At 42.7% G+C, this 12,440-nt stretch overlaps 1 protein-coding gene across 1 annotated transcript in view; it reads left to right on the top strand.

Annotated features, from left to right (window-relative positions):
* NTAQ1 (N-terminal glutamine amidase 1) overlaps positions 1–12,440 on the top strand; it is a 35,047-nt gene that overhangs the window by 3,781 nt on the left and 18,826 nt on the right. Inside the window, exon 4 of the mRNA XM_089677531.1 lies at positions 2,807–2,955. Within this exon, the coding sequence (XP_089533657.1) occupies positions 2,807–2,955 (149 nt within the window). The remainder of the gene's footprint in view (positions 1–2,806; positions 2,956–12,440) is intronic.

The raw sequence follows: 12,440 nt of genomic DNA, 5'->3' as shown, positions 1-12,440 counted from the left end.
AGTGAAGAAATAGCCCGAGTGACGACATCGCTGGACCCCTGGACAGGTCAGCATCCTTATAGTACAGTATTTGTAGCTGCTGACTTTAATTTTGTAGAGGGAGCCTGGACCTCCTCTTTAAACCCGGGATCCACCCCTGCTGCCTGGCACTCTCAGCACATCGCTACATACAGTGCTTAGAGCTACTGCAGCACCTAGTGAAGTATATATATATTTTTTTTGGACCAGCTTGGTCCAGATAAACTATTTAAAGTGACAGGAAACATGGATATCAGCTTTAAGGGACAGTCACCGGCTCCCTGCAGACTAAGAACCGAGAACTGAGCAATCAGCAGTGTTTGATCGCTCAGTTCTCAGTCGTGGAGCTGGAGGAGGACAGATGCAACACGGATCGATGCTGTGTTCAGCTAGGTGAGTATAAATGTGGTGTGTGTTTTTTTTATTTATTTTTTTCTGTTTTTCTTTTATTTAATTCCCAAACTTCTATTTTAGGGGTACTTGAACACAGTGCTGATGTGTGAATGTCAGAATCCTGCCAGAAGGTTCCTGCGTAAAAACTTGAGGGTGGGCTGTACAGTAAATTTGTGTATTTGCACTTTTTTGTGCAAACACCTACACACTGTGTAAATTTTTTTTTCTCTAGCTTTTCTGCTGTCGCACGTGCATATGCGTGTGAAATACTGTTCAGCAATGCAGATTTGTATATTTCCTTTTTTTTTCTGATCTATACGTAGCACAAAAAATGATATGTAAGGGGGGGGGGCGGGTGTGTGTGTGTGTAAAAATATATAAAATCTTGCACACAGTATGCACATTTCCTTAGGCTCCTGGTGATGTGTAGTGGACCTGCAGGAGAGTGAGGCTGGGTTCATACTATGCTGCACAATAAAATGCAGAGTTTTCTATGTGGGTTTGTGACAGTGCTGGCTCCGGTAGCACTATCATAATTTGAAGTGTCATGTACTGGCACTTCCTGTCACTGCAAAGCTGTGCGATGTGTTCCGCTGCTGTGCAGTGACATCTGGTGACATCCAGTGCGCTGCCGAAAAATGCAAACATGCTGAATTTTATCACACATTACACCAGCCTTGCAGTGTGAATAGGGCACGTAGAAAACAATTGTTTTCTATGTACCCTAGAGGTGACCTGCCTTTATCCGAGGCAGAGAAGTGCGGGTCATCGCTGATAGTATGAACAAGCCCTGAAGAAAATAAAGTATATGTTGCTGGGGTTGCAGAGATCAGCAAAACCTTGTTGTTTTGCTTTAAAAGACTTTCGTTATTTAAAATATTTACAGCTAAAGCTGCTATTGTGATTGCTGTTTATCAGTTGTACCCATTTGTCTACATTAAAACTGCGGACTGCAGCCAGTTGCCCTCTTGCAGTGTGTCCCCCTCAGCACTGCAAGGGTTAAATGAATTGTTTTGTCTCCGGAATGATTATGGTGAATTATCTGAAAAAACAAGCAAGTGCTTATAACAAAATAAAGCTGCTAAACACCAAAAGTTACTGTATAAAATCTCCAAATAAATAGTAAAAGCAGGGTGTAGCGCTAAAAAACAAATAACGGTAAGCTCACCCCCTATGATTACGTGCGGTCTCACGAAACGCGTCAGTGAGCTACGGAGTTGTGACGTCACGCCGCCGGAGCCAAGAGAGCCCTGGCGGCCATATTCAGATGGTCAGTGTTTTTTGTTTGCCTATACTCATTGTTTGTACTTCACTTGAATAAACATCGCCTGTTTAGAAGATATCACACTATCTGGCCTCTTCTTTTGGAGTTCCTTGTGAGCTACTAATACCCACAGAGCGGCTGCATCACATATGGCAGTGGATACCAGGCAGTGAGGGGCACCTGACTAAGACCAGACCATTGAGGGATCTCCAGTCCTCTGGAATTGATATTTCTTAATGCGTATCTGGTGAGTGCGCAATCTTATCATTCTTATCACCATAGCACCAGACTAGACCACTGGACTTTGAAGATCATCTGGATCTCCTGTGCACTTTTCATTGTGGACTATTGTTTGATTTCCTAGTCCTGCACTTTACACTTGATTGGTCACTAAACAGTGACTAGATTATCACTTTATGCTGCAGTTTATTTCAATTTATTTATATTAGCTGGTTTCATGCGTATGGTTTCATGATGTATGCATGCATTTACCATTGATATGGTTTTTGCACCAGTCACTTGATTTTATTATTTGATATAAGTACTGTTATTGTTTTTTAGCGCTACACCCTGCTTTTACTAATTATGGGGAATTATTTACTTATTCATTGCTCCTCTGAAAGCCGGCACTGTCTGATGCTCCCCGGGGGTAGGTGCGCCTTCAGTATCCTTATGTACAATGCAGGGCTACTGGTCCTGCATTGTATGTGATGAAGTCAGAGAGCTGAGACCAGTTGGGCAGCGAAGGGAAGCAGTTTTAAGGGGGATCAGTCTATGGGAGTGAGGAATAAGGTAAAGAGATTTAATACTTGATTTTTCGTTGTGCCCATAACTTTCTAGATTTGGAAGAAAAGTATAATTTTATTTAGGATTTTTAATAGAAATGGTTATAGTATTTAACATGACAACTGCATTGTGTGGTGCGGTTATTTTGTAAACAAATAATATACAGTATATTAAATGGATTCCTCCCACTATTGGCTGACTGATTACAGAAGGGGCGTTACACTGCAGTTTGTTTTTCTGGCAGGGAATAATGCGATTGGTTTATGAAACTGCTGTGGAATATGCAGTGGCCATGTACTGTATATGTGTTCAAATAAATATATTGTGGACTTTTTGTGCTTGCAGGACTATCATGTAATCTTGCTCCATGTCTGCAGTGGAGGACAGCGGCTGATCTATGATCTAGATAGTGTGCTGCCATTCCCGTGCCCCTGTGAGTTATATGTTAAGGAAGCTCTCCGATCTGATCAGAATATACGGAAGGACTTCAGAAGGTAAAACATACACCGGTATCTTTGTCTCTATGTACCTGACTGAGCATTATTCTATAGTCTGCTTCAGGCAAAAGCTGGCTACACATAGCAGGGTGCAGAAACCAGATATCACAATTTGTGTCTGTTCATGTCTAATAGAGAGAACATCCAACCTTACAGTTCATGTATGGTAGTGTGATTGGTCACATTCCCCAGAATTGTGGGGTGATTAACCACTTGCCCTCCAGAGGATTTACCCCCCCTTTCTAACCAGGACATTTTTTGCTTTACAGCGCCACGTTACTTTAACTGACAATTGTGCGGTCATGCAATGCTGCACCCAAATGAAATTTATGTCCTTTTTTTAAAATTTTTTCCCTACGAATAGAGCTTTCTTTCAGTGGTATTCGATTGCCTGTACGTTTCATTTTTTGCGCTATAATAATAATAATTAAAATTATTGACAAATTTGAGAAGAAAACAATATTTTTTACTTTTTGCTATTAAACATGTCCAATAAAAAAATTTTAAAAATCATATTTCGGCATAAATTTAGGCCAAAATATGTTCTGCTCCATGTCTTTGCTAAAAAAAATCCCAATACATGTAAATTAATAGGTTTACGTGAAAGTTAGTGTTTACAAATGGCAGTGTATATATACTGGGATTTTGGGTTTTTTCTACTGGTAATGGTAGCGATCAGCAACTTATAGCTGGACTGCGACGGGCATTCTGACACGAAGGGGAACTGACTTGGTGTCACTGACATCCCCAGTGACACCAATACAGTGATCAGTGCTAATAAAAAGCACTGACACTGTACTAATGGCACTTGGCAGGAAGAGGTTAACGTGGAACGATCAAAGGATTAACTGAGTGCTATTTTACTGTGGCCTGTGTTTCCACTGTAAGCACACTACTTTGTATGGCTCTGCTATGCAGAGCCATGCAAAGCAGTGTGCAGGAGCGGACAGGGGAGATTGTATTGTATACATTTCTCTTCCTCCATAGCTAATGCTCCGATCAGTGGGTGCCGGCGAGTAGTCACCGGGCAGGACCCGGTGATGGACAACTTAGGCCGCGAATACCCAGAAATGCAAAATCACGTGTATGTATACGTGATTTTGTGCACCCTTGCTGCCCTGTAGCAGAATATCTGCTATAGGGCGGTGGGAGAGCGGTTAAAGATGATGAATACAGGTCAAAACTAGTGTCCAGCTCCTTTTGGGGTAGGAGATTGCGCTGGACTGACTCAATCGGTCGCTGGTCAGAGAGTGGGTGTTCATGGGGGCAGGTTGGAAGAATTTTCTTGCAATGATTTCTGCCCAGCACAAAAAAAGGCTATAAGTGCTTTTTTTTTTTTTTTTATCTTTTTGGGGGGGCTCTGGGTACAGCCTTAAGGTCGTTCCTGCAAATACTTGTAAAGGTAGGTGAAAAAGAGAGCCCAATATCCAGTGAATGTAAGATGGAAGGTTAGTTTGTAATTTGAGAGTAGCAACAAGTGATCAAGCCAGTGTGTTTCGGGGGAACACAGACTCCCCCTCCCTCAGGGGTTGCTGCTGCATACTAGCAATAAATGGGTGCGTCTGTACCACCAAGATCAGAAAAATCATAATATTAACCACTTGCCTACCAGGCACTTATACCCCCTTATTTACCAGGCCAATTTTCAGCTTTCAGCGCTGCCGCACTTTGACAATTGCGCGGTCATGCAACATTGTACCCATATGAAATTTTGATCATTTTTTTCTCACAAATAGAGCTTTCTTTTGGTGGTATTTAATTGCCACTGGGCGCTTTACTTTTTGCGCTATAAATAAAAAAGTTGCAAAAAATTTGAAAAAAAAAAAAAAGTTTCTTTGTTTCTATTATAAAGTTTTTCAAACAGGTAATTTTTCTCCTTCACTGATGTGCGTTGATGAGGCAGCACTGATGGGCACTGATGGGCACTGATAGGCAGCACTAAAGGGCACTGATAGGCAGTACTAATGAGGTGGCACGGATAGGCGGCACTGATAGACAGCACTAATGAGGTGTCACGGATAGGCGGCACTAATATGCAGCACTGATAGGCGGCACTGATAGGTGACACTGATGATGGGTACTGATAGACGGCACTGACTGGCACAACCGCTGGGCACTGACTGGCACAACCGCTGGCCACTGACTGGTAGCACTGACTGGCAGCACTGCTAGGCTGCACAGGTGGGTGGCACTGGTGGGCACAGGTGGGTGGCACTGGTGGGCACAGGTGGGTGGCACTGGTGGGCACAGGTGGGTGGCACTTCTGGGCACAGGTGTGTGACACTGCAGAGTGGCACAGGTGGGTGATCTGCTGGGCACAGGTGGGTGATCTGCTGGGCACAGGTGGGCGGAACTTGCGGGTGTCACTGCTGGGCACCGATCATCAGGGCACTGATCATCAGTGCCCTGATGATCGGTGCCGATCCCCGCTCTGACAACTGCCGGTTCTCGGCAGTACTTTCCTCATGATCTGACAGCGTGAGGAAAGTGCAGCCGAGAAGCGGCACTTGCATTTCCCTCTGATCAGCGTGTCATTGGACACCGCTGATCAGGTGGTAAAAGGCCGCTGTGATTGGCCTTTTACCACATCACGTGATCAGCTGTGTCCGTAGGACACAGCGATCACGGAGATCGCCGGGTGCGCGCCCCCTGGGGCGCGCAGGAGAGCGCGTTCTGGGGGGACGTCATATGACGTCCACCCAGAACTGGCCGGCCACAGTGCAGCCGTCATTCGGCTATCTGCGGTCGGCTACTAGTTAAAGTGACACAAAAGGCAATACTGATTTTTTTTTTTTTTTTAGGTTTTGGATGGCGTGGGGAGGGATTAGAACACTTGTCAGATATTTATTGCTGTCTGTGCCCCCATAATAGAGAGATTCACCCTCTCTATTTGTCCTGTTTATCATTATCACTGAAAGTGAGAGAAAATATCAAACTATGGGTTTTCATCAGAACAAGAATAGAGTTCTAGTTCTAGTGACCCTGATGACACCCTGGGATACCCTCACTTTGGAGGGATTTCCTCTCATTTCCTGTTTTTTGGGGTTTTTTTTTAACTATGAGACCGGAAATTAAATATCACCAATAGGATACAGATGGAAAATAAATACTGAGAGGGGTTATAACCCTCTATTGCTCTATCCTAAATTTTACAATAAAAGTTTTGTCTTTAGTTCTACTGCATGATTCAGCTACTTTTAGGGCTTTGGTTTGGAAGAAGAAAAATAATGCAGTGTTGATACTTGAATGTACTATGCACACTAAAAAAAAAAGAGAAAAAAAAATCATGACTTGTGTTTTCATTGTGTAAAATTTGTACATGGCCTTGACATTTTGTAATTATACAGCACATAAATATATATTGATAGGATGAAACCCTGTCACTGTGAGAAAATGTGACACAGGATTCACATTTAAGGTGCAATATTCCAGACTAATGTTTGTGGGCAGAGAAAGCTGCAGATTTGGCATTCTCTGGATTCTGCAGCTGTGGATAGGAACATTCAATCCCATGTCTAGGTTTTGCTAGACTCCTGCAATCTGGAGTACGCAGGTGTGAGGTGTTGATATATACTCAGGTCTGAGAATAGCTCAGAGCTCCCAGTTGGAGATCACTCCCAGCATGGGAGATGGAAGGTCTCATTGAGGGGTCAGGACTCAGCCGAAAGCCAAGAGACCGAGGTCTCCGTTCCAGGAGTCAGGTCAGCTCCTATAGGGGTGTCAGGAGAACCCCCATCCATAGGCCAGAGGTGGGCCTTACAGCAGGGTACTGTGTCTAAAGGCTAGAGAGCCAAGTATCCAGAAGACGTACTGCAACTGAAGCTGAGTGAGCTTATGAGCCAGAAGGCTCAGCATTTTCCAGTGTATGGATTTTTGTTGAAGCTGGAGAAGATCCTCTGCGTGGGAAATCCAATCATTTATGAACTTTCTCTTTTTTTTTTTCTAAATAAAACTGGGCTACCAAGCCCTTAAAAATAGTTCCTGTCTGCCGCGGACGCATTAAAACAAAGCATCTACCACCAGTGCTAACTATCCCATGTCACAAAATATATAGTTGGGTCCATATATATATGGACACAGGCACAATTTTTTTAGATTTTTTCAGGTATTTCCCAAAACATATTCAAGATATAGTTATATAATGGTTATGGGCTGAAAGTGCACACTCTCTGGTTTAATTTGAGTACATCCAAATTGGAGGAAGGGTTTAGGAATTACTGCTCTGAAGAGTAGCTATCCCCCCTTTTTCAAGGGACCGAAAGTAATTGGACAATTAAATCAAAAGCTTTTTCATGGCCAGGTGTGGGCTACTCCATTATATCTCCATCCATTAAGCAGGTAAATGGTCTGGAGTTGATTCTAAGTGTGGTATTTGCATTTGGAATCTATTGCTGTGAATCTACATCGTGTATTCAAAGGAGCTGTCCATGCAAGTGGAACAGGCCATTGTAAGGCTTCCAAAACTAAACAAATCCATCATAGACAGCAGCAACATTAGGAGTGGCCAAATCAACAGTTTTTGGTACATTCTGAGGAAAGAAGAATGCACTGGTGAGCTCAGCAAAAAGGCATGGACATCCACGGAAGACAACAGTGGTGGATGATCGCAGGATCCTGTCTACGGTAAAGAAAAACCCATTCACAACATCCAGAAAAGTAAAGGACACTCTCCAGGAGGTGGGCGTATCATTGTCCAAGTCTACAATCAAGAGAAGACTTCACAAGAGCAAATACAGAGGGTTCACCACAAGGTGCAAACCAATCATAAGCCTGAAGGATAGGAGAGCCAGATTACGCTTTGCCAAAAAACATCTAAAAAAGCCAGACCAGTTCTGGAAAAGCATTCTTTGGACGGATGAAACTAAGATTAATCTGTACCAGAATGATGGGAAGCAAAAAGTCTGGAGAAGGCTTGGAACAGCTCATGATTCAAACATACAACATCATCTGTAAAACATGGTGGAGGCAGTGTGATGGCATGGGCATGCATAGCTTCCAGTGGCACTGGGTCATTGGTGGTTATTGATGATGTGACAGAAGCAGCCGGATGAATTCTGCAGTGTTTACAGATATACTGTCAGCCCAGATTCAGCCAAATGCAGCAAAGTTAATTGGACGACTCTTTACATTACAGATGGACAATGATCCAAAACACACTGCAAAAGCAACCCAGGAACTTTTGAAGGAAAAGAAGTGGAATATTCTGCAATGGCCGACTCAATCACCTGATCTCAACTCAATTGAGCATGCATGTCACTTGCTGAAGGCAAAACTAAAGGCAGACCCACAAAGAACAATTGAAGACAGCTGCAGTTAGAGCCTGGCAAAGCATCAGAAAGGAGGAAACCCAGTCTTTGGTAATGTCCATGGGTTCCAGACTTCAGGCAGTCATTGCCAGTAAAGGATTCTCAACAAAATATTAAAAATGAACATTTTATATATGATATTAATTTGTCCAGTTACATTTGAGCCCCTGAAAATGGAGGTTCTGTGTAAAAAAAAATGGTTGCAGTTCCAAAAATTTGTACTTGATATTTATGTTCAACCCCTTGAATTAAAGCTGAAAATCTGCACTTCAAATTTGGATTGTTTGTTTTGTTTGAATTTATTCTGGTAAGATATAATATATATGGCTCAAAAAAATGAAAGCAACACTTTGAAAACACATCAGATCAAAATGGAGAAAAATATCATGTTGGATATCTATACTGATATGGACGGGGTAATATGTTAGGAATGTAAGGTTGCCCCATCGTTTAATGGAAATGAAAATTATCAACCTACAGAGGAATTCAAAGACACCCCGAAAATCAATGTGAAAAAATGATGCAGAAGGCTAGTCCATTTTGCTGAAATTTCATTGCAGCTTCTCAAAATGGTACTCAGTAGTTTGTATGGCCCCCACATGCTTGTATGCATGCCTGACAATGTTGGGGGCTTGCTCCTAATGAGACGACGGATGGTGTCCTGGGGTATTTCCTCCCAGATCTGGACCAGGGCATCACTGAGCTCCTGGACAGTCTGAGGTGCAACCTGGTGGCGTCAGATGGACCAAAATATGATATCTCAGAGGTGTTCTATTGGATTTAGGTCATCCAAGGATTTCATCCCGATACCTAATGACAGTCAGGGTGCCATTGTCTAGCCCTTAGAGGTCTGGGCACAGGACACCAGTGGTGGACCTGCCAATTCTGGTGTTCAGTGCCAAATGCAAATCAAGCTCTATGGTGCCGGGCAGTGAGCACAGGGCCCACTAGAGGACATCTGGTCCTGCTGATGGTTTAAGGACCTTCTATGGCTCTGTCCAGCTCTACTAGAGTAACTGCCTGTCTCCTGGAATCTCCTCCATGCTCTTGAGACTGTGCTGGGAGACGCAGCAAACCTTCCGGCAATGGCACGTTATTGATGTGCCATCCTGGAGGAGTTGGACTGCCTGTGCAACCTCTGTAGAGTCCAGGTATCGCCTCATGCTACTAGTAGTGACACTGACCCTAGCCAAATGCAAAACTAGTGAAAAACAGAAAAGATGAGTAGGGAAAAAAAGTCAGTGGCCTCCACCTGTAAAACCATTCCTGTTTTGGGAGATGTCTCATTGTTGCCCATCTAGTGTACCTGTTGTTAACCGTTTCCGCACCGCCCTATAGCAGAAATACTGCTATAGGGCACGATTCGCTGCCTCGGCTGTCTTTTACCGGGTCCTGCCCAGTGATCAGAGTATTACCGATGGAGAGACCTGTGTGAGGAAAGTGCAGCCAATAACCGGCAACTGTATTTACATTGTGTTCTGTGTCATTGGACACAGCTGATCACGTGGTAAAAGGCCGCTGTGATTGGCCTTTTACCTTATCACAGTCAGCGCTGGAGGCATGTCCATGGATGCCCACCCAGAATTAGACAACCGCACTGTAGCCGTCTTTCGGCTATAGCGTGGTTGGGAAGCGGTTAATTGACTTGATGCTATGCCATGATTATTATTATTATACAGTATTTATAAAGCGCCAATAGTTCGCTCAGCGCTGTACATTACAAAGAGGGACAGAACAATACCAATACAATGCAAAACATGAGGGAATTGAGGGCCCTGCTCTTTCGAGCTTACAATCTAGGATTAAAAAGTGTTCATTTAATTTTTTTTTGAGCAGTGTATATTGCTGGTTTTGGGTTTTTGTTATGGCAGCTTTCTTTGGTCCATTAGTTATTTTCAGCTTTATTATCTACCATTGATCACGGAGTGGGGTTATAGGATTTGATTATTTATAGAGCACAGTCCTCTCTGTGGCCAGTAGATGCTGCTCTTGGATGGAGTTTGAGCGCTAACTTCTTTTATTAAATCAGCTGATTAGTCAAATCCCTAAATGAAATTATAAAACAAAAAAAAAAAGCTGACGATTCAGACACGGGTACCTAATAATAAATGTACCCCTCCCCAAAAAAGGTGTGTGTGCGTGGGGGGGTTCTGAAAGGATGAGCAGCATTTTCACTTTTTGAATGGAAGGTCTGCTTTAAACCCTAGACAAAACATCATTGATTTGCTAAAGTCCTATGTACCATAAACTTTTGCCATTCCCCCCCCCCATAAAATACTTAATTTTTGAAAAAAAAAATCATACTTTTTGATGCATGTCTGTTTACCTGATCCCCAGCAATGGCTGCATAGCATTACTCGGGGTGTTTTTTAAAATCGTGACAACAGTGGATCATGTCTGTGTAATTAGTGTTGACACACTCATTTGTAATCTTCCATCAAAATTTCATGTGACGGTGTTGACATGCAAGAGTTGTGAGACGATATGGATAATAAGATAATAAATGAATTCAAGGATCAATTGGTATTTTGTAACATTTTTTGCTGCCAGAGACACTTTTGTGCAAAGATCGTAGAGAATAAAATGGTTGTAGTTCCATTTTTTTATGTCACACAATATTAGCGCAACTTTTTATCAAGGGCAGATTTTCAGTAAAAAGCATACTAAAGTTAGTGCACACAAAGTGCTTGGGTGTACTTTTTAATTCAAGTGTTTTATGCAAGCACCGGTATAAACCCAAGTACAGCAGTGCATAGCTATTCATGCCCAGGTAGGGGAAATATGTTGGTATTTACATTGAAGAGGCTTAGGGTGCGATGTGCCAGAGTCCTATATCTAGAGATCCAAACCATTCCACCATTTGTTCCTGTTAAACGTTATTAAATATATACAGTGGATATAAAACGTCTGCACACCCTTGTTAAAATGTTAGCTTTCTGGCATGTAAAAAATTAGACAAAGATAAATAATTTCAGAAGTTTTTCCACCTTTTTAATGTGACCTATAATCTGTACAACTCGAAAAACAAACTGAAATCTTTTAGGGGGGAAAGTAAATATAAAGACTAGACTGATGTGGTTGCATAAATGTGCACACCCTCTCACAACTGGGGATGTAGCTGTGTTCAGAATTAAGTAATCACATTCAAAATCATGTGAAATAGGAGTCAGTACACACCTGACATCATTTTAAAGTGCCTCTGATTAAACCCAAATAAAGTTCAGTTGTTCTGGTAGGTCTTCCCTGACATTTTCTTAATTGCATCCTACAGCAAAAGCCATGGTCTGCAGAGAGCTTCCAAAGCATCAGAGGGATCTCATTGTTAAAAGGTATCAGTCAGGAGAAGGGTACAAAAGAATTTCCAAGGCATTCGATATACCATGGAACACAGTGAAGGCAGTCATCATCAAGTGGAGAAAATATGGCGCAACAGTGATATTACCAAGAACTGGACGTCCCTCCAAAATTGATGAAAAGACGAGACGAAAACTGGTCTGAGAGGCTGCGAAGAGGTCTACAGCAACATTTAAAGGAGCTGCAGGAATATCTGGCAAGTACTGGCTGTGTGGTCCATGTGACAACAATCTCCCGTATTCTTCATATGTCTGGGCTATGGGGTAGAGTGGCAAGACGGAAGCATTTTCTTACAAAGAAAAACATCCAAGCCCGGCTAAATTTAGCAAAAACACATCTGAAGTCTTCCAGAAGCATGTGGGAAAATGTGTTCTGGTCTGATGAAACCAAGGTTGAACGTTTTGGCCATAATTCCAAAAGATATGTTTGACGCAAAAACAGAACACTGCACATCACCAAAAGAACACCATACCCACAGTGAAGCATGGTGGTGGCAGCATCATGCTTTTGGGCTGTTTTTCTTCAGCTGGAACTGGGGCCTTAGTCAAGGTAGAGGGAATTATGAACAGTTCCAAATACCAGTCAATATTGGCACAAAACCTTCAGGCTCCTGCTAGAAAGCTGAACATGAAGAGGAACTTCATCTTTCAGCATGACAACTACCCAAAGCATACATCCAAATCAACAAATGAATGGCTTCACCAGAAGAAGATTCAAGTTTTGGAATGGCCCAGCCAGAGCTCAGACCTGAATCCGATCATAAATCTGTGGGGTGATCTGAAGAGGGCTGTGCACAGGACATGTCCTTGCAGTCTGACAGAT

Source organism: Staurois parvus, unplaced genomic scaffold, assembly GCF_062004578.1.
Source record: "Staurois parvus isolate SC_StPar_1 unplaced genomic scaffold, SC_StPar_1.0 ptg000187l, whole genome shotgun sequence".
NCBI lineage: Eukaryota > Metazoa > Chordata > Amphibia > Anura > Ranidae > Staurois > Staurois parvus.
Note: the sequence above shows the minus strand (reverse complement) of the source record. Positions and strands in the feature narration are given on the sequence as shown.